This window comes from Aulostomus chinensis, chromosome 5, assembly GCF_037954235.1.
Source record: "Aulostomus chinensis isolate RoL2024-O1b breed Wild chromosome 5, RoL_Achi_v1.0, whole genome shotgun sequence".
Classification (NCBI taxonomy): domain Eukaryota; kingdom Metazoa; phylum Chordata; class Actinopteri; order Syngnathiformes; family Aulostomidae; genus Aulostomus; species Aulostomus chinensis.
In genome coordinates this window covers 14804240-14824314 of record NC_141324.1, presented here as the reverse complement: position 1 = coordinate 14824314, position 20075 = coordinate 14804240, and the positions used below count along the sequence as shown (strand labels likewise).

Genomic DNA, 20075 nt, shown 5'->3' with positions numbered 1-20075 from the left:
CTCCATGCAGAGAGTGATACTTGTAAGCCAGAGATGTCCAGTTGGAGCCCATATGGTGGCTCCTGTGGCTGGGACATCAGTCTCTATCCACTTGTGAGGCCCTGCTGTGAGAAAGTGAGAAGGTTTAATTTACACGGTCAGTAATTATGTGTGGTGATCTGTGTTAATCTTCTGCTCATCTGGACTATTCAATCACATTTGTGCCAGGGTGGTTCCACCCCTCCTGCCCCGGAAGGCCAGAGACGTAGAGAAAGAGACTCTCATGTCTGAGGCAGTGGCAACGTCATGGTCCATCACTTTAAACAGGGATGGGAACCAGTTACCCCTGAGAATATGTGTGACCCGTTACATGATGATTTATGGGATCATTTGCATCAAAACTCTACTAACTGCAAATAAGGCAGTTGTTGAGTGGCTTCCTAGGGTCATCATAGAAGCCCTGAGTTTTACTGGTAATATTCAAGGATTTGTAGCAGCCTCTGCTCCTGGAGTTGCAGATTTTTCCTCAGTAAATGTTGCTTTGTTGGCTTGATGATTCCCAATGCATCCTTGACAGTCCAGGCGCTGTCAAAGGTTGCCTGTGGTGGTCAGTTTCAGGCTGCCGTGGGTTGACAGCGTTGAATACACATGAAGAGTTTTGTTCAGCATAAGATGATCAGACCAACTTTTAGCTATAACTCAAGTGATGTAGCAACTTGTTTGTCGTTCAGTGGAGCGTTCATGGGATTCTGGTTGGTTCTGAGCGTGCTCTTAACGTAGAAGATCATCATGACCAGGTGATGAAGAGGATGATGCTGTTGATTCTCTCCTCTCCACACGGTCCAAGGACTCCATTCTAGATGCTCCGTGCCCACACTAGAAATTGACTTGTCCATGAATATCATTTTTATCTTGTACTTCCTTTTCTTCTAAATGGAGTCGAGTAGTTTGAAAAATTCATCTTTGATATTACGCTATCCCTCCAGGGTTGGTGTGTGTAATGAGTGGATTGTACTGGGTTAGATGAATGTCTTCATAATAATAATAGTGTCATGTCACTGAATGTAATTTGGGATAAGTAGAGCATTAAGAGGAATTTCAGTGTTGCATTTGTTTTTTTTTTGTTGTTTTGTAAAAACAACAAAAGAGATTCTTTAAACCCAGATTTTAATTGTATTTCATGTTTCTGGGGTTGTTACCTCCTTCTCAACTGCCGCTCTGAATACACTGAATTTTATCCCAAGATGGAATGAGAACAAAAAGCTTTACTATCAAAACATAAGTCTCCAAGCATTCAAATGTGAGAAATATCAGGGCCTACTTCTCCTCATAGAACACTTGACTGGAGCTGCTGGGGGCCATTAAAAGTAGAGAGGGAGGGGGACTAAGCAGATCTAGAATATTATGATCTACACTATAAGGAAAAGGCACGTGAGTTCTTTTAATTCCTAACGGAACTGAAAAGAAAAGAGGATGGTAACATCTTGATGTCTCTTCTCTTCCACAGTGAACAAGCACAAGCCGTGGATAGAGGCGTCTTACCATGGCGTCATCACAGAGAACATGGACACTGTGTTGCTGGACCCTCCGCTGGTAGCTCTAGACAAAGATGCCCCGGTCCCCTATGCTGGTAGGAAAAACACACACACACACACACACACACACATACGGGATGCTTCGGTACCGTTATGAGGCAACTCTGGCAACTTCGCACCACATGACAAACCAGATGATCCATCAGTTCTCTGTACTCACTGTGTGTCATAGAGACTGAATTCCATTCATCACCCTTAACAGTCCAAAACCGCTTTCTTTTTCTTTTTTTAGAGCACTATCCTCATCACTTATAATCGCTTACACACTTGTTGCAGAATTCAGCTCAATGTGTTGAAACTCTAAGCATCTCACTTCTGGCAAAACCTACCACGCTAATGCCCTTTATAGAAAATAGCGCTGTCCTTCCACATACAGGCTGCTGCTAAAATATTGTAGGATATGTAATTGCCATTATAGTTTTTACATAAAAACACCACAGTAAGTGGGCGGTGTGGCTCAGAGGTAGAGTGGCCGTCTAGCAGCCGAAGGGTTGCTGGTTCGATCCTAACTTCCCCAGGGGACCACGTTGAAGTATCCTTGAGCAAGAGACTGAACCCTAATTGCTACTGACGGCCCTGTGACTGGTGACCCATCCAGGGTGAACACTGCCTCTCGCCCAGTGTCAGCTGGGATAGGCTCCAGCCCCCACGCAACCTTCAACACATAAGCAGTATAGAAAATGGACAGATGGACACTACAGTACACATAAAAACATGGTTTAGAATTTTTTTATATATAAAATGAGCAGTATAACAGTAACAGTATATTGTAGTGGACCATCCACTTCACAAGCGTTTTCCAGCCCCCGCACATACCTACCTACAGACGCAATGCTCTCCAATCACAATGTTCTATAATGGAGGCTGCTGTGCAGTGATTCAGGTTAGACTGAACTCAACCTCCCTCTTTGACAGGCCTTAATGTCTTTCTTTATTTCTCTCGAATGCTCTAATGTCAACAGAAACCATGATCTTGTCTCCCCCTCACACAATATTACAAAGTTCTCATAAAAGTCATGAGCTTGTCTGACGCCTGTTTGTTGTGTCAAGGCTCTGACTGACTTGTGTTCACTTTGTCTATGAAGTGTTGTCATGTGTGAATGCGCGTGGGTGTCGTCAGTGTCATTTTGGAATAGAGCTGTTTTCCCAATGATTATCAGCGATTTCATTTTGAGTGTCTTGTCTAATAAAAAAAACAAAAACAACAACTCTCAGAACAGTTACCAGAAGTTAAGGAGCTGAAGCCTTTGTCGAAGCTTCACTTTTATTGTGTAACCGATGGCTTGGGAACAGACAATAGGCTCAACAATGAACAGTTTATTCAATTGAGGCTCCTGAATACAGGTGCGTTGTTAACTTCAACGGTGTTTTTAATGTAGAGCCACTGAGTAAGAATTCAGTTTCAATCGTGTCTACTAAATCTGTCAGCTGACTGGCCCTCATAAGTCATGACTGTAGATGTCTGCTGGTGTGTTGATATGCATTGTTGTTCATGGATAAAACTAGTTAACAACATCATCTGTTGAAATAAGAACATTGATAACAGCGACACTGAAATGCTGTTCACGTGTGCGTGTCAATGAAACATGACATAGATGTATACATATATATGAGATAAGTTATGTCGATATGTTTTTCCTATTCTTAAATGTCGGTATCCTACCAAAACATCCAATATTGGTTGAGTTGTAGTTTTAAACTTAGAATAAGAAGATTTATGCCGGATGGGAGGAAATAGGTTCTCTGAGGTTTATAAGATCAGCTTTCAAGTTAGCATATATCTTGTTCACCCCGGACAGAGATCTGTTTGAGGCCATGTGTCACCCTTTGTCTTGCTTCCCAGAGAAAGATTAGATCAGATCAGAAGGGCACTCTAAAAAGAGACTTTTCAGAAGTATTTAAACACAAATGAAAATGTTAATTTTCTAGCGTTAATCTTCATGAAATGGGTTGTTCTTATTTTGTGTTCACTTGTTTCCTTCAGTTTTTCAGTTCTGATGGGTGATCAGATCGTTAATCTGTGATTGAGGGGACTAATCATGACTTTCCTATGGACGAACAAATCACTTAGAAGAGTTCAGCAGTTTGACACAGGAATTAAATGTTTACCTACGACCCAGTTATCCTACCATGGCTCTGACGCTCTGGCACGTGGTGCTGGCATGAGGCCATTTGCTGCAGGTGTGTAGATAATTAAATGAGTAGTGTGCACATCTGGCACCAGCAAACACCTCTCACATACTGACAATCCTGCTTCAGCACAGTACAAGACGACCAGGCCAAGTGTGAGTGCGTTCTACAACTTCTCTGTGGGCTTCAGCCATGCTGGCTCCTCCCACCGCCTCACTGGTTGGACAATTGCAATCTCTATTTCGAGTCTTCATTAATCCAAATACATGTTAATATGAAAGTTGTACTCAGTACAAAAAAACCAAAACAAAAAAACTCAGTGATCCCAGCCTTCCAGTTCAAGTGTGGGAATATTTTTGTGTTTCTATCAGATTTATGATTTATGATTTGATGGTGTGCATTCACTGAACATCTGTGTATTGAATACTTAGTGAATCTTTCACAGAAAAGATTTCTCCAGCCAAGAAGGATATTAAAAATTTGATGCGTGGGCTCGAACAGTTCCTTCAGGACAATGCTTATTTTGTTGAACTTTTTGTTGTATTCAGAAGGCAAAGGTGCCACACAACCATCATAGTTTCTGACTTCACCCATCAAACCTGTTTGGTTCTGTCATTGAGCCACGATGCGTACAATGATACAGCAGTACATTATTATAATATACCTAATTTCTGGATGATTGTTTCAGATGTTGATTATGTTGTCTAACGAGAGCTGTAATCAAACAGGAGTCATGCTAGTACTGCAGTGCTGACAGTGACGGGAACTAGCAAGACAGAGAGCTGTTATAATTAGATAAAGTATTCTGAGACTCAAAGGCAAACAAAGAGGCTTTTTGGCAGCTAGCACTTAACAGCTCATTATGGTGAAATGGCCTCTATTAATCCCAACGCTGACAACCATGGAAAACTAATACTCAGCTATCTTTTCTCTCCCCTTTTCCTTTTAAAAAAAAAATGTTTTGTTTCAATGCCACATCCATTATTTGTTTTGTTTTTTTTGTCTGTGTTTGAGTTGTTCTGTAAATATGGCTGACCTTGAGAAATGTGAAACAGCCTGATTTCATCTACAGTATGAACCAATTTTTGACTGGCAAATTTTCTTTTGTTGTAGCTCTGTGCAGACAGGTGACAATTCAAAGGTAAAACCTGAATAAAACCAACTGGAGAAAATGATTTGAATCCAAAGCAGGTGACTCGTTTGTTTATTGTCACGAACAGCCTGAGCAAAAATGAACGGCGGCAGTATCGATTTCAAGCCTTTAAGAGTTCACTGCACACTTTAAAACCACAGGTATGGAACGATATTGCAAAAGTTGATCGATTAAACATTGCTGACCCTTATAATGCCCCCGGGAGCAGACAATATTCCAGACCCGCCGTATCCAGACGCCTACAATCACCTGATCAACTTCCTCTCATCCCACTCTTGAGAGTCTCTGAAAGCCTATAAAAGCCTGGAGGGCTACAAATGGATGCAATCTGGCTTTGTGATTGATATTCTGCTTTGGAGTCTTGTGCCTAAAAATGGTAAAGTCTACACTGGAAGGGCAGAGCTGTGTAAGATATTGAGGTCAGGAAGCGTTTCATCCCGTACCTGATATGAAGTGCCAGTGGGTTTGCAGTGTCCTTCTGCTCATTTCTAGCAGTCCAGTGTCGTCTTTCTGGATCTTTTGGAATTGATGACTCTCTCCTCTCTGCATCTGCTGGATTGTTTGGTGTCTCGGGGCACAACAGCAACCCAGTGGTCATTTTTACGAATGCAACCGGTGATGAGATGATTTAGGTGCCAGCATTGTATGACTGTGGTCGTTTGAACAGCGGGTTTTCCTGCCTGTGTGGTGATGTTTGATTTGGACTGTTGCATGATGGGATTGTGTGACATCAGCAACCGGGGATATATAGCCCTCACAGTCGGCACATCTCAATCAGATGGATTAACAATGGGAAATTTTGGACTGACACGCTAGATGATGTAGGAGACTCCATCACCATCATTCAGTCGCAGGTAGAATCTTCAAATCTTTGCTGATGTACTTTTCGTGGCAGCTTTCTTGGTTTTGAGGCCAAGATTTAATCGAGATTGGAGGAAAAAAAATCATACAAGAACTTGTACAGAACAAAAAGTTCTGTCTACTCTGTTAAATATTAGTTTAGGTCATGTATAGAAAGTTGTACTTATAGTGCCTTAATAATGGAATGAAGGTAAAACTTGAATGAGAAGGAGCTCACGCTGCTGTGATGAACAATCACAACTCTGATTCATCCGCGAGGAAGCATGACATTTCCTCCGACGTGTTTCAGGCTGCTCCTCCCCCACCATTTTCAAATGTACTCAAGGTAAATTAACTAAAAATACATTTACATCAATCTGTTGATTGATGAAGTCCGTGAATATGCACGTGTACGTCTTCTCATCATCACATTATATTTCGTGGCTACCCACCATGCACCAAGAGTTGGAAGAAGTATGACTGGAAAAAAGTACCTACATCTTTTATCCTTTCCTGGCTGAGATGGAGTTAAATCATGACGAGGTAAATACAAAAATGATCTTTGTATATCAACAAGTGTTTAGCTAGGAAGCTAGCGAGGCTGTCTGTAGGTGTAAATATTGACTTCTGCAAAGATGATGCATGTGTTTGCATTTTTTCCATCCCATTTATATGAACTATGGTGATAATGTGTGAGGAACACCTCAACATAATGCAGTACAGTTTAACAGCAGCGCAGATCACAGCCTCCAAAATGACCTTTAACATAAATCAACAGCTTTGCCTAAGAGATTCAATAAAACCTGAACATGATAATCCTCATGAAGGGAGGATTCATCGCAGGTCTTCCATTTTACATAATCCTAAACCTGCCAGTGTTTTTTAAATCTTGTGATTTATCGGTATATAATACCTGAGTGTATATTACTAGCAAACTATTAGTACTTGATATCTTGCATGTACACCACTTCACCTGCGTAACAGGCAGCTCATGAAAGCAGCACATCCATTTTCACGCTCAGATTCACCTGCATCAAGCTGTGAGGTCAATCATCTTCTGTCCAGGGATGGCACTGAAGATGCTTAAAACAAAAACATCCACAACTTTTGTTTTTTCTTTTGATTATTCGCTCCCCCCACCCCAAAACCTCTACACACACTTACCAAGGGAAAATAGGTTCATCCATCTGGGAGCACATGACACTGTAGTAAGGGAAGTTCCATCCACGAGCCTCTGAACATATTCAGCGTATTTGGGGTTGAAATAATTAGATCGGCTAATCAAATGATGCAAAACGCGTGAGATGATTTCTCTGTGTTCTGTGACAATCGTGTCTCCTATATTGAAGTTTATAGAAGTGTGTTAAAGATAGAACTGCTATTTGCCTGTCGAGTTTGAGAAAAATCCCTCATGGAGGGATGAGAAGAAAGACATCTGGTCACATTACTGAGTATGCGGATTTTTCAAAGCTAGTAACTAAAACAGAGAGTGGAACCACTTAGCAACTCTGGTGATACTCAGCTGTCAGTCGCAGAAACACTGCAATGGCGAAAACCTTCCAGCAACAAAAAAACAAAAGAAATATCAACCAAAATAATGGAATTTATCTGCCTTGATCACCAACCGCTGCTGTGGAAGACGAGTGCTTCAGACAACTCCTTCTTTCTGGATCCGCACGGCTCTCTGTCTGCTGCAGTTAAGTGTCCACAGTGGACAGCCTCAGTCAGCGCCTCGAGTGACAGTTGGAGTGTACTGGTATGTCCACTGTAGCACACAGAGAGAAGAACTGATCACTGACTGACTGAAACGATATTTTTGAAAGTCTTCTTTTGTTATTTCAGTTTTTATATCCCCTGTAGTTGGAATAAATTGATGAAGGCTTTGAGTTTTCCTCTGTCTATTGGAACTAGATTGTATTTTGTTTTAACTTGGTGTGCTTTGTACATTTAACATTTTTCTTGTTTTTTTTCTGATTTTCTTTCACTGCTCAGGAAAACTAACATTGTCAATGCTGCTGTGCCATTAAATGAACACCCATCTGTTAACGATACTTCCTCACCTCTTGATTTTAATAATGTGTTTTTAAGAATATTAACATCATTTCAGAATATTATAATATTGCATAAATCTTAAAAATAAAACCAGTGTTAGGAGCACCCTTGCACTGCAGTATCCAAACGTATTCTTTCTTTCTGTTTCTAAATCTGTCTGGGGGAACAACGGCATTCCTGATTGATTTACTTGACAATCTCCCCTCGTTACTCGTGCGACTACCTGACAATCACACCGCAGTCTCTTCTCGCTTGACTCTCCTCATAGAGAGAGGTGTTCTGTGCTGACACGTACAGGGTGAATATTTTACAATCACAGACACAGTGCATTCCAAAATACCAAATGTGTTCTCAATCATCCGCTTGACAGACCTCTGTAATTATAGACACAGTGCTTGATGCCACTTTCTAGTTAGCTTCTACAGCCTGTTGCCTTCCGCCCAAAACTCAAATTCTAATAATGATTGCCAGTCTGGGAGCAGCACGTGTGCGTAAACTGGTGCGAGATAGATGGTTGCAGATGACGAATCAAATTGTTGAATCAACCTGCCATCATTCAAAACTTTGAAATGCATTTTGTGGTGTATGTCTTCTTGGTCTGGCAGGAATTTCAGGAAAATAAACTGTTCAGTTTCAGTCACTCAGTCATAAAAGTACATAAAGAACACAATGGGTACAAAAACACCTCTGACGACTAGCAGCAGTCGATATCACAGAGTATTTACAGATGCTTTGTTTGGGTAGCTGAACAAATGTGCGTCCTTCTTTCAAGTTTCAAAGGAAGGAACGTGAAAATCCAATGAAGCATTCATTAGTTTCACAAGCCAAACCAAACAACCTTACACCTCCTACTCAACTCAGTGACCAAATCCAGCCGTAAGGGTTAAATATCAAAACAAGGAGCAAGTGGACAAAAGAGAACTTTGTGCTAATTGTTTCTCTTCATGTTTAACGCTCGGTCTGTTGAAGGTTACGCCTGGTGAGACTTTGCCTGAAAGGACCAACAGAACATTGCGCTGGCTTATATTTCTCTGCTTGAACGTTTTTTATTGCACGCGCTCTAATGAATGACAGCCTTACAAAAGCTACCAAGGAGACTTGGGGCGGGGGGGGGGGGGGGGGCTGGGCATCAAAAGAGCAGCTCTGTCCCAACTGATCTTCCTTTCACAATCATCTGCTGCTGCCACCGTTCTCTCGCTCCGTGTTTTGCACAAACACATTAGATTCTCTCTTTCACATTTGTATCTCAATGCATGCTTCTGTTGGTGTTTTTCTCTCCTCCTAGTGCCACATTTCTGCTTTCAAAATCCAACTATCTTTTCTTTTCTTTTCCATCTGGACACCTTGCTCCTAGCAAGCCGATACACAGGCAGTCACTTGTGCATTATAGACACTCTCATCAATCCTGGTTTTGTTTTACTGCAGAGAGGAGTGGTCTGTCCTTCTGGCTCCACATTAATTGCTGTGTGAGAATACAGACTAGGATTGTTAAGTACTTGCCTATTTTATCCTTTCCCAAACTCCCCTTCATCCTTTATTCCACCTCCACCGCTTTGGCCGTCCATCAATAGTGCATCCACCCCCTCAATTTTTACCTCCTTTCACCTCTTATTCTTTTCCTGAATCCTTTTCTCCTTTACTTTCTGACTCTTATTCCGTCCTTCCCTCTTTTGCTGCACCACTTTTCACTTTGATTTAAACTACCCACTGCGGGTTTAACTTGAACATTATATGCTGAGAGAGGCATCCTGCAGATAAATTGTTATTACTGCATGCCATGATGGCATCCTCTATCCTGTGTCCCCAACCCCCCCACACCCTCCCGGCGCAAAGGTGTATGGGTCAAACGGTACATGCTGATCGAGCGCTCTCAATCAAATTAGTGTGAGGAATGATGGCAGTGGACTTTGGGTGGCTGCGAGGCAAGCAGACACTTTCATTTGCCTATTCTTTATCTCAAGGCTACAGTCAACAGGCACACACCCTCCCCATTCATCAAGGTACCACAATGTGCCATGGCACAGAGCTAGCAGAGGGTAGAGGGAAAAAATAACTGGAGAATTAGAAAAAAGAAAGAAATGGATAGCTGAGAGATAAATGGGTGGGATAGATAGACACTGAAAGGCTTTGTCACAGCAAGGTGCCATGAAGAAACATGGATAGATATCAGGTGTGCAAGTACATGCTACACATTGTCAGTATGTATCACATTACAGAACCTGTCTGTAGCATAGTTTGTTACAACTTGTAAACACATTGACTCAAACTGGGGCCCCCCTTCTGGACTCAATGGCACCAGAGGTATAGGCCCTGCCCTGTGTTTGCTAACTGCGGACAAGCTAAAACCTGGCTAGCACACGCTAAACTCTGGCTAGTACATGCTCGCCACTGGTTAGCACTAGCTAAACATCAGCTAGGACAAGCTAAATGCAAGCTGGGTCAAGCTAGATGGCAATTCAGACAAGGTCAATGCCAGCTAGCACAGACAAACTGCTGGTGTCAGTGTCTTTGATGAAGAGTGATGAGGAGTTGGCCTTATTTCTGATGGACAGATTGGTGACATGTCCTCTCAGACACTAGCGGGGGGGGGGGGGGTATGCACGCCCACTCTCCCCAGAAAGAACCAAACTAACAATAAATAACACTGATGTAGGAGCAGAGGGCAGCAGCTCTGCAGACACAGTCACCACCACACGTCCAGGGATGATTGATCCACATTTATGTTCAATGTCTGTATTGAGTTCTTGAAGGAAATTGCTGCAGACTCTACCTTAAACTCCGGACATTGCCAGTTGTATTGTGTTGTTGAATTGTATGGATGTTTTCTAGTTCTAGTGCTTCCATTAGCATCCACTCAGCATTGTATTGGAGTTCACACTGAAAGTGTGACTCCCTCCCAGACTCACACACAATCATTACAAGCCCTTTGACGCTTAGTTTTGATTTTTTTCATATAAAATAGACTTGTCACTGCTCTTGTGCACATCATACAACCAGGAAAGGAATATGCATTGCAGAATATAACAGAAATGTGTAATATTCAATTTATAATTTAGGGCCTAAATGTGCCTAAATTTTAGGCACATTTCAGGCATGGTGTTGTGGTGCAGTTACAGTCAAAATCAATTAATTGATTGAGTGTGATACTGAAAATATAGCACACGCTATCACAAGTTCAAAGTAAATGGTGCACAGGATTTTTATAAAGAATAGCATAGACGTGAGAGTATTACTCAATGTGGCAGCATTTGATGTGTTAATGGTTAATGATGAAAGACAGCTGAATCAGTTTCTCGGGCGACCGTATTGTGAGAGAAGAATTCTGGTGTCTCTCTGAGGAACTAGCACATTATTTAGTTCGAACAAAAAAAGAAGTTCTGTACTGATATTCCTCAGTGCTCTATTGAGTCACACTGAAATTAAAACTGCCATCGTTTTAATTTAATTTTTTCTTTATTAGCGAAAATGCTACACAACCAAAACATGCTCACGTTCCTATTTTTTTGTGCACCAATATCCGGATAATGCTGTGTAATACAACAACCCTGTAATAAGACATGGGAATTAATTGAAACGGGATTGTCAAAATGTTTGGAACATCTCTATAAACTATAACAGAACCACAAATCACAGCTTCCAAAGAGACAGCGGCAGCAGTTCTGTTGCTTAGCTTTGTAATGTAGGAGATGGGGTCTCACACACGTTGCCCTTTCTTTTTGCGTTACGGTTAAACACCGTAGCACTTCCTTATATTCCTACGTATCACTCCGCAGCTGCTCTATGGCTCAAACTGCTGGTCTGCACAGAAGATGCGCTGACCCACATCTACTGAGTGTAAGACCCTTACTATCGAATGACTACCTCAGACAACCCCTCTTCAGTAAATCCAAAATACAGCTTTAACATTGTAATCCTCATGAAGGGAGGATTTATTGCTGGATTATGGCTGGATTTTGTACATACTTTGTGTCTAATAAATTGTCAATGAGCAATTTTTACAACTTGGATAGAGACAGGACAGTATATCTATAGGGACTTAATAGTTGATGAAATAAAGAGGATAAACACATGTCATGACTGGCATTTATTCATTTTATGTATCACCGAATTCATTCATGAAAATACAACATTGCTACTCATAAAAGCTATAGTTTTGCCTCGCTGGGAAGAATTTTCACACAATACCTGCTGTCAGTTTGCCAAATCCCAGGGTCTACCTGAGCGTGAAACTGCACCGATGACAAAAGCACAAGTGCTAATTAGACTGTAGAACTGAACAAAGCAGAAGCTGACACACATAAAGGTGGTGAGGCAATGGAGGAAGTGAAAGATGGAGGGGAAGAGAGACAAAGGAAAAAAGTGAGGTGGAGAGAAGATGAAAGACAGTAATGCACTTAGGTCCTTGGTGTTGAGATTTGCAGCTTCTATGTGTGTGTGTGTGTGTGTGTGAGAGAGAGAGAGAGAGAGAATAGAAAGAGATATTTTGATGGGTCATCAAAGCTTAAGTGCGAGTATTGAAGGGCTAGTCTGATCAAACCAGGGATGTGTCTGCATGTCTGCCCCGAGGAGGAGGGGAACATATCATTTTGCCTGCCTCTCTTTCTTTCTCCCTCCTTCTCTATGTCCTCTTTGCCTTTATGTTGCTGTTAAATTTCTGCACTAGCTACCTGGTTGTGAGATAATGGTGAGGCTGGTCTGCAAAATAAAACGGATGCAGAACATCAAAGGCTCTTTATACTCTTTTGAGGGCTAATAACTACCTACAAACCAGATTTCTCTGTGCTGGTAACAGATCTCCTGCATGAAAATGATATTAATTGGATTTTACTAGGTTTACCGATAAATAAATTAGTAAGTCTTCATTATCTTGAAGTCTTTATATTAACAATAGTTTTATTTTTTATCTAAAAGGGGGCAGTTATTGATAAGCCCACTGAAACAATACTTTGGTGTTTTGTATCTTTCTCGTCACCGTTGTTATCCAGCAAATGGTGAGTGTTTTAGCCCTTTGAAAAGCAAAGTATGTTGCACTGAACAGCAGACAAAATTAGCCAGTAGCAGGCAAATAACAGAGCATATCGCAGCTAAAAGGCAGATATTTCCCTTCATGGCAGTGGTTACTAAACTTTCTGAAGTCCAGAAACATTCAGTCACATGCTGTGTACCCCTCTGCCCCCACAGATGGTGCTAGCACCAGCAATGGCTAGGCTAGCACCGTTAACATCAATGTTAGCTCTGTCAGGCAGCACTGGAAGCACCAGAGCAGATGGTTTCAACAGTGGGGACTCGGTCTTCAGTTGATGTACTACCTCTACTGACTGTCAACAATTCATCATATTTGAAGAAGTTAGGCTACATATCCGATGCTAAAGGGTCTGTCAGACCTGGGAGGCCTACAGTCCCTAGAAGACCTGCCCACAGTTTTACTCCAGTTCAGGTGGAGTCTCCATGTTCTCCCCATTCCTGTGTGGGTTCTCTCTGGTACTCCAGCTTCCTCCCACAGTCCAAAGACATCAAGAGGGGACGAGGCTGATTGATACTCTAAATTGACTGTAGGTGTGACTGTGAGTGTGAATGGTTGTCTGTCTCTATGTGTTGGTCCTGTGAGGGACTGGTGACCTGTCCAGGGTGAACCCTGCCTCTCACCTGAAGGCTACTGGGATAGGCTCCACCCCCCCACGACCCTTAACTGGATAAGTGGAAGAAAATGGATGGATGCACACTCAGTAAAGTACAGATACCTCTGAAACTAACACTGAAAGTGCTTGAGTAAAAATACTCAAAATACCTACTTTATATCACAGGTGGTATATTTACTACAAAGATAATAAGGTTAAAAAAAAATCTTGCTTTAAAGATTACATTGTTACATATCCTTACTGACCCCAGAGTTCATAAGAGTCATTTATCAAATAAAATGTGGCAACGTGGTCTATTACCACCATCATGTCTAGTTTTATTTATTTTATTAAGAAATTGTTCTCATTGGTTCGTAGAAATGTTATTCATACATCCATGTTAAGACATTACGATTACATTGACATTAAGACAGAATGTGCTTGAATTGTGAATATACCAAATTTAAGAAAAACTGAAGCGGAAAGCACTGAATTCAAGAAAAATTCAGTCTGGAAAAATTTTGCTGATATGTCACCTGCACAACTGACTGTGTTCTAATAAATACTGTATATTAAACTTAGCTTTTGCAGTGTCACTGTGTGCTGTACTGTAGCTCCCACATGACCAACAAGAAAAAAAAAAATAATTCAACAAGGGATTAAAAACCTTGTCGGGCTCAGACAGTTTGTTGATGTCCCAGTTTCTATGTATTTCCTTCAAACTACATGCATCCTCTGTAATTTTTATTTCTGTTCAGGCTTGGACACTAGCTGTCAGTGGACTGTCAGTGTGTGCCCACTGATAGCTCCTCCATGCCTCAGGACAGAACGTTAAGTGCTGCGCCTCCACACCCATCTCTTGATGTTTTGTCCCAGCAGGACAGATGCATCTCCTCTCCTGTCTTCTTGTGCTTGTCCCTCTTTCCTCCTCTCCCTTCATCTCTTCTGATTTGAACTATCCCATGCAATCATGTTGGTATTATGAGCCAGGGGAGTTTTGTATTTGTCGCATTGTATTTACTTTTGTACCTTGTAATTACCCTAGCGTTCATAAACCAGTCAGTTTACCCGCTGACTTGTTGTCTCTTTATACATCAAGACCTTTAATAAGCTCATACAAAATAGATTCTGATCATATGGCTGTAACATTTTACCTTCAAATGTTAATTCTATTCAAATTGATCAAAATGAAATGTCAAAGAACCACACGTGACCCAGAAATGAATCTGTTTAAAAGAAGAAAATCCATTAATTCATGTGCTGTATGAGATTTTCCAGTGGATTATCAACTGGTTCTAATGTTCATCAGTTACATGAGGATAATATGACCAAAAATAGCCTCTAGTAAGAGAAGAATTCAAAACCATGCAGTCAGACAAAGAGGGACAGAGCAACATATTTTCAATCATGTAATTAAGATAATTTATTTTGTATTTTAGGGAAGATTTATCATGTTCTGTTTGCATTTTATAGCTATGTGAGTCTGATACGAGTGCAGAAATCAAGTAACATACACAGCAGACTGTTGAATTTTCATACTATCTACAACTGCACATCCCATACCTTAAATCACTGGCTACATCTACAATGCAACACCACCATTATGACCCTTTGTGACTAATCTCTATCTTTTATAGTGTAAAATGACAGAAACTCTGCAGAACATTTTAAAAAGCCAACATGTGGTGGTTGGATTAAAATAAGTGTCTCTTTGTATCAGAGGCATTGTGAAGATGCAGAAGGCTGCGTGAGAGAGATGAATCGAATCAATGTGTGACCGGGATCCTGAGATTCCTGTGGTACATGCAGAGCAGTTGATCATGTCTGTGAAAAATTCTACTGATGTAAAGAACAGGAGAAGTCTGAGTATTCCGCTTAAAATATGCCCCCCCCCCCAAAAAAAAATTCCAAGCTCACAAAACTGCGTGAAGATCAGACGAATCCAGTGTAAACAAACAACAACAACAGAAAACCTCTCCCCCACCGACGTGAAAGGTTACTGGTTGTATCATGACATGGAAACTACATGGAAGACTGGTAGCTAAACTATTGTGGTTATATAGATCAAAAGATCCTTGACCAAATGAATACATTCAGTAATCTTATAAGAAATGACAAAAAAGAAAATAAAGGCTTTCCTAGTAAACAATTACATCACACACTCTCTAGAAGCCAGTGAGAACCCGTGCAACCTGACCCATTTCCATGATGGGAATCACCCTGTAGCACCACTGTGGAGCTGAGCTAATTGGATCCATATAAGATGGTGTGAGTAATTACATGTCCAGTAATGCTCCACTGGAGCTCTGTCATCAATGAAGTGTCAAGTTGCTCCAAGTATCAAACAACCTATTGATTTTCTGGGGGACCCATTCCCTTATTACCCTATCCCTTTTCTCCCGTTCAACACTGGATCTGTCTGTCACTTTTTGACACCATGTAATTTTCAATTTCTTGATTGCACAGTACTATTTAATTATAATATATATATATATATATATATATATATATATATATATATATATATATATATATATAAATACACACACGTGTGTATATGTATATATGTATGTATATATGTACACACATGTGTGTATATGTATATATGTATGTATATATGTATATTTATATATTTGTATGTATGTGTGTATGTATATATGTATGTACATATGTGTATATATGTATATTTATATATGTGTATGTATGTGTGTATATATATGTATGTATATATGTATGTATATATATGTGTATATATATGTGTGTGTATATATGTATGTATATATATGTGTATATATATGTGTGTGTGTATATATGTATATATATATGTATATATATACATATATGTGTGTGTGTGTGTGTGTGTGTGTGCATGCCATGTTTTGTTCATATTAAGTGAAAATGATTAATTTAGCACATAAAAGACACTTGTCCAGGAGCTTCTCCTGTTCTTTGCCCTCGTTTGTTTGCCAAAATACAATGTCAGCATTTATCAGTGCATATATGTCATGAACTCCCGTCTGTTAGAATCAGTGGCCTTCCTTCTCAGTCAAATGGGAGCTTCATTGTTCTCCCTTCCTCTAACAGTGACTGTTCAGTTTAGCTTAGCATGTCTACTCTGCTGCCTCGATAATCGTGCATTGCTTCAAAGGTAAAAAAGACATGAACATTAGATTATTTGCATTAGTTTGTGAGGTCACAGGTTTCCAACAGTGTGTTAGCTGGCCCATGATGATAGTACCCTCTCCCAGCACAGTACTGTAGAGCTGCAGGGCTGACATTTATTTGTAGGCCAACCCTACAGAGGTTAGCATCACTTTAGGTTTTCTTGACCAAAAACCATTATTTTACTTTGGATTTTGAATTATTTGCCATCTACTATGTGGCAAAGAATATAGATATTTTGTTCATAGTGAGAATCTTCACTAACGAACACCATAGTCCGTCGTCGTCTTCTGCTTATTCCTCACTAGTAAGGGTCGCGGGGGGGCTGGAGCCTATCCCAGCACCTACGGGCAAGAGGCGGGGTTCACCCTGGACAGGTCTCCAGTCCATTGCAGGGCCAACACATAGAGACAAACAACCATTCACACTCACATCCATACCTACGGTCAATTTAGAGAATCCAATCAGCCTAGTCCCCAAATTGCATGTCTTTGGACGGTGGGAGGAAGCCGGAGTACCCAGAGAGAACCCACGCAGGTACAGGGAGAACATGCAAACTCCACACAGAAAGATCCCGCGCCCGAGCCGGGACTCGAACCCGGAACCTTCTTGTTCTGAGGCCACAGTGCTAACCACTGCACCACCGTGCAGCCCACTAATGAACACGTTTTGTATGAATTTTGAAGCATAAATGCAATTGTTAGATGTACAAAGCTAACGTTATGGTAATAGTTAACTATGTTCTGGCATCATGACTTCAGCATCAGAACAATGAGAAACAGGTTGCTTCTGCTTTCAGTGTGATGACATGCGTTGTCATTTTTAGTGTTTTATTTTGTGTAATTACTATATTATCATTTTTCAGATCTTATTTTTTTGTTTATCAAATGTAATACAGAAATAATGACTTTGAATTTTCTATTTGCCTGTCAATCAGTGTGTCATGTCGTTGATAACCTATAAGGGTGATGAGGCACACACACACGCGCACGCACAAACACACACAGGCATGCGTCTACTGGCAATGACAGCAGCCACTGAAACCTTGTTTACTGGTAATGTCTGTTTTCGCTTCGAGGAGACAGACAGGAAATGGAAGGTATAAGGTTGACGAGAAGTGCTGCCTTCTTTTGTTTTTTTCCCCAGAATGACAGCTGAAAGTACCTGGTCTTCTATACTGACCTGCACTACAAAGCTGATGTTTCGTGGTGAAATGTGCAGTGAATGACAGCTGAAACTAATCCTGTAATTCCCTGTGTTTTCCAGCTCTTGCTCACGCTGCTCACAGTGGTTTGACAGGGGCTTCTGTATCTTGACAGGCCAATTAGACAGCAATTTGCATATCTTCCTTGCTCCATTTGCTTTGTTCATGTGAGCATAAAATAGGATAATCTGGCTTTTGAACCGGTGTACAAAATCAGAGTCACTCAAACTAACTTTATTCTCCATCATCCGTGACCCCCACTACCCATACACCTCCACCTCATCTCCTTTTCATTTTACCTGACTCAGACCTCTGTTGTTGAGTCGCCTGTGTCTCATTTACATTTCCATTATAGCTGTAGCCTCTATAAACTGCAGATATGCCCTCTCAAATATCTCCTCCTCTTCACTGCAACAGCCAAACTACAAAAAGTAGGCAGGAATGCAACCAGAATTGAAGTTAATCAGAGATGCAGTTCAGAAGATTGAAGAAATGTTTGAGGCCAATTGTAACATGACAATCTAACATATAAATGCACATTGGGTGTGTATAGATACTGTCTGCAGGAATTGAATAGCTATGTAAGTACTTCTAAAACTTCTAGTAGATCATTTTCTGCATAATATTGCTATAAACTTTAAAAATTTGACATGAGAAAGTAAATGTAATAGACTGCATTACAGAAAAGTTTTAAAAAATCCCTTCTTCTGGTTCATGGACGATTTCCTTGATTCACTTTTTTTTAACATATACTGCAAAAAATTCAGTTTTGTCTTTTTTTTATAACTTTTGAATTCTGCAATTTAAAGGCTCAAAATTCCAATTGCAGATAGTCTTATTAGACAGGAAATATTTGACAAATTTCTTTGTATGCCATTACGTGGTGCCCCAATATTTTATTTTAGTGTAAAATTAATTGTTTTTGTCATATACAGCAAAATCCAGCATTTTCTTTCTTCAGTGGCGTCCTGAGTTATGTGACTTATGGACCCAAAATCAGTATCAGCTATTAGTACTCGCCAGGAAATGGAGAGCAGACACCTTTTTTAATGTTATTTTAGTGCATCCTGTATTTTAAAAATGTAATATTTCAGTGAGAAATGCATTTTTTTTCCATATGCAGCCAAGATTTGGCATTTTTTCCTTTTCCTTTTCCAGAGACTCCAAATCAGGATCACATATCACATAGGCCAGTATCACTTCTGCCTTTCCTGTCAAAAATACTGGAGCGCTCAGTATTTAACCAGGTCTCTGAACATCTGCGGAACAACAACCTACTTGACTCTTTTCAGTCTGGCTTCAGGTGTGACTACTCCACTGAGACTGCACTCCTGTCAGTCACTGAGTCACTGAGACGAGCTCGAGCTGCTGGTCAGTGCCCTGTCCTACTTCTGCTGGACCTGTCTGCTGCCTTCCACACGGTGAACCATCACATTCTCCTCTCCACACTCTCTGAGCTCGGCATATCTGGTTCTGCCTTGTTGTGGTTCAAGTCCTACCTCACAGGCAGATCCTTCAGAGTGTCATGGCGAGGAAAGGTGTCTAGGTCACATGGCCTATCTACTGGGGTTCCTCAGGGGTCAGTGCTTGGTCCCCTTCTCTTCTCTCTGTACACCACCTCACTTGGTGCAGTGATCCGCTCCCATGGCTTCTCCTACCACTGTTATGCTGATGACACTCAGCTTTTCCTCTCTTTTCCACCTGATGACAGAACGCTCTCAGATCGTATATCAGCGTGTCTGGCTGATATCTCCACATGGATGAAGGAATGCCACCTTCAACTGAATCTCTCTAAGACTGAACTTATGGTCTTTCCAGCTTGTCCATCTGTTCAGCCTCAGGTCAGTGTCCAACTTGACTCGAGCCTACTTGCGCCCACAAACTCAGCCAGAAACCTGGGTGTCATGATTGATGACCAGCTGACCTTTAAGGTTCATGTGGCCTCAGTTTCTTGGTCTTGCCGTTATGCCCTTTACAACATCAGGAAGATCAGACCCTTCCTGACCCAACAGACCCCATAGATTCTGGTTCAGGCTCTTGTCATCTCACGCATTGACTACTGCAACTCTCTTCTGGCAGGCCTCCCTGCATGCTCATTCAAGCCTCTGCAGATGATCCAGAATGCAGCAACACGTCTGGTCTTCAATCAGCCCAAAAGGGCACATGTCACCCCGCTGCTGGTTTCTCTTCACTGGCTTCCAGTGGCAGCCAGGATCAAATTCAAGGCACTTCTCTTGGCTTACAAAACAATCACAAGAACGGCTCCAGCCTACCTGGAATCCCTGATCCAGGTCTACTCTCCTTCTCGCCCACTACGCTCTGCATGCCAAAGACGCCTGGTG

The 20075-nt window shown here is 41.2% G+C and overlaps 1 protein-coding gene across 2 annotated transcripts in view; it reads left to right on the top strand.

Annotated features, from left to right (window-relative positions):
- LOC147261388 (calsyntenin-2-like) overlaps positions 1 to 20075 on the top strand; it is a 175653-nt gene that overhangs the window by 81501 nt on the left and 74077 nt on the right. For both annotated transcript variants that reach the window (XM_086203374.1, XM_086203373.1), the window contains exon 2: positions 1487 to 1609. In XM_086203374.1, coding sequence (XP_086059500.1) covers positions 1487 to 1609 — 123 coding nt within the window. The remainder of the gene's footprint in view (positions 1 to 1486; positions 1610 to 20075) is intronic.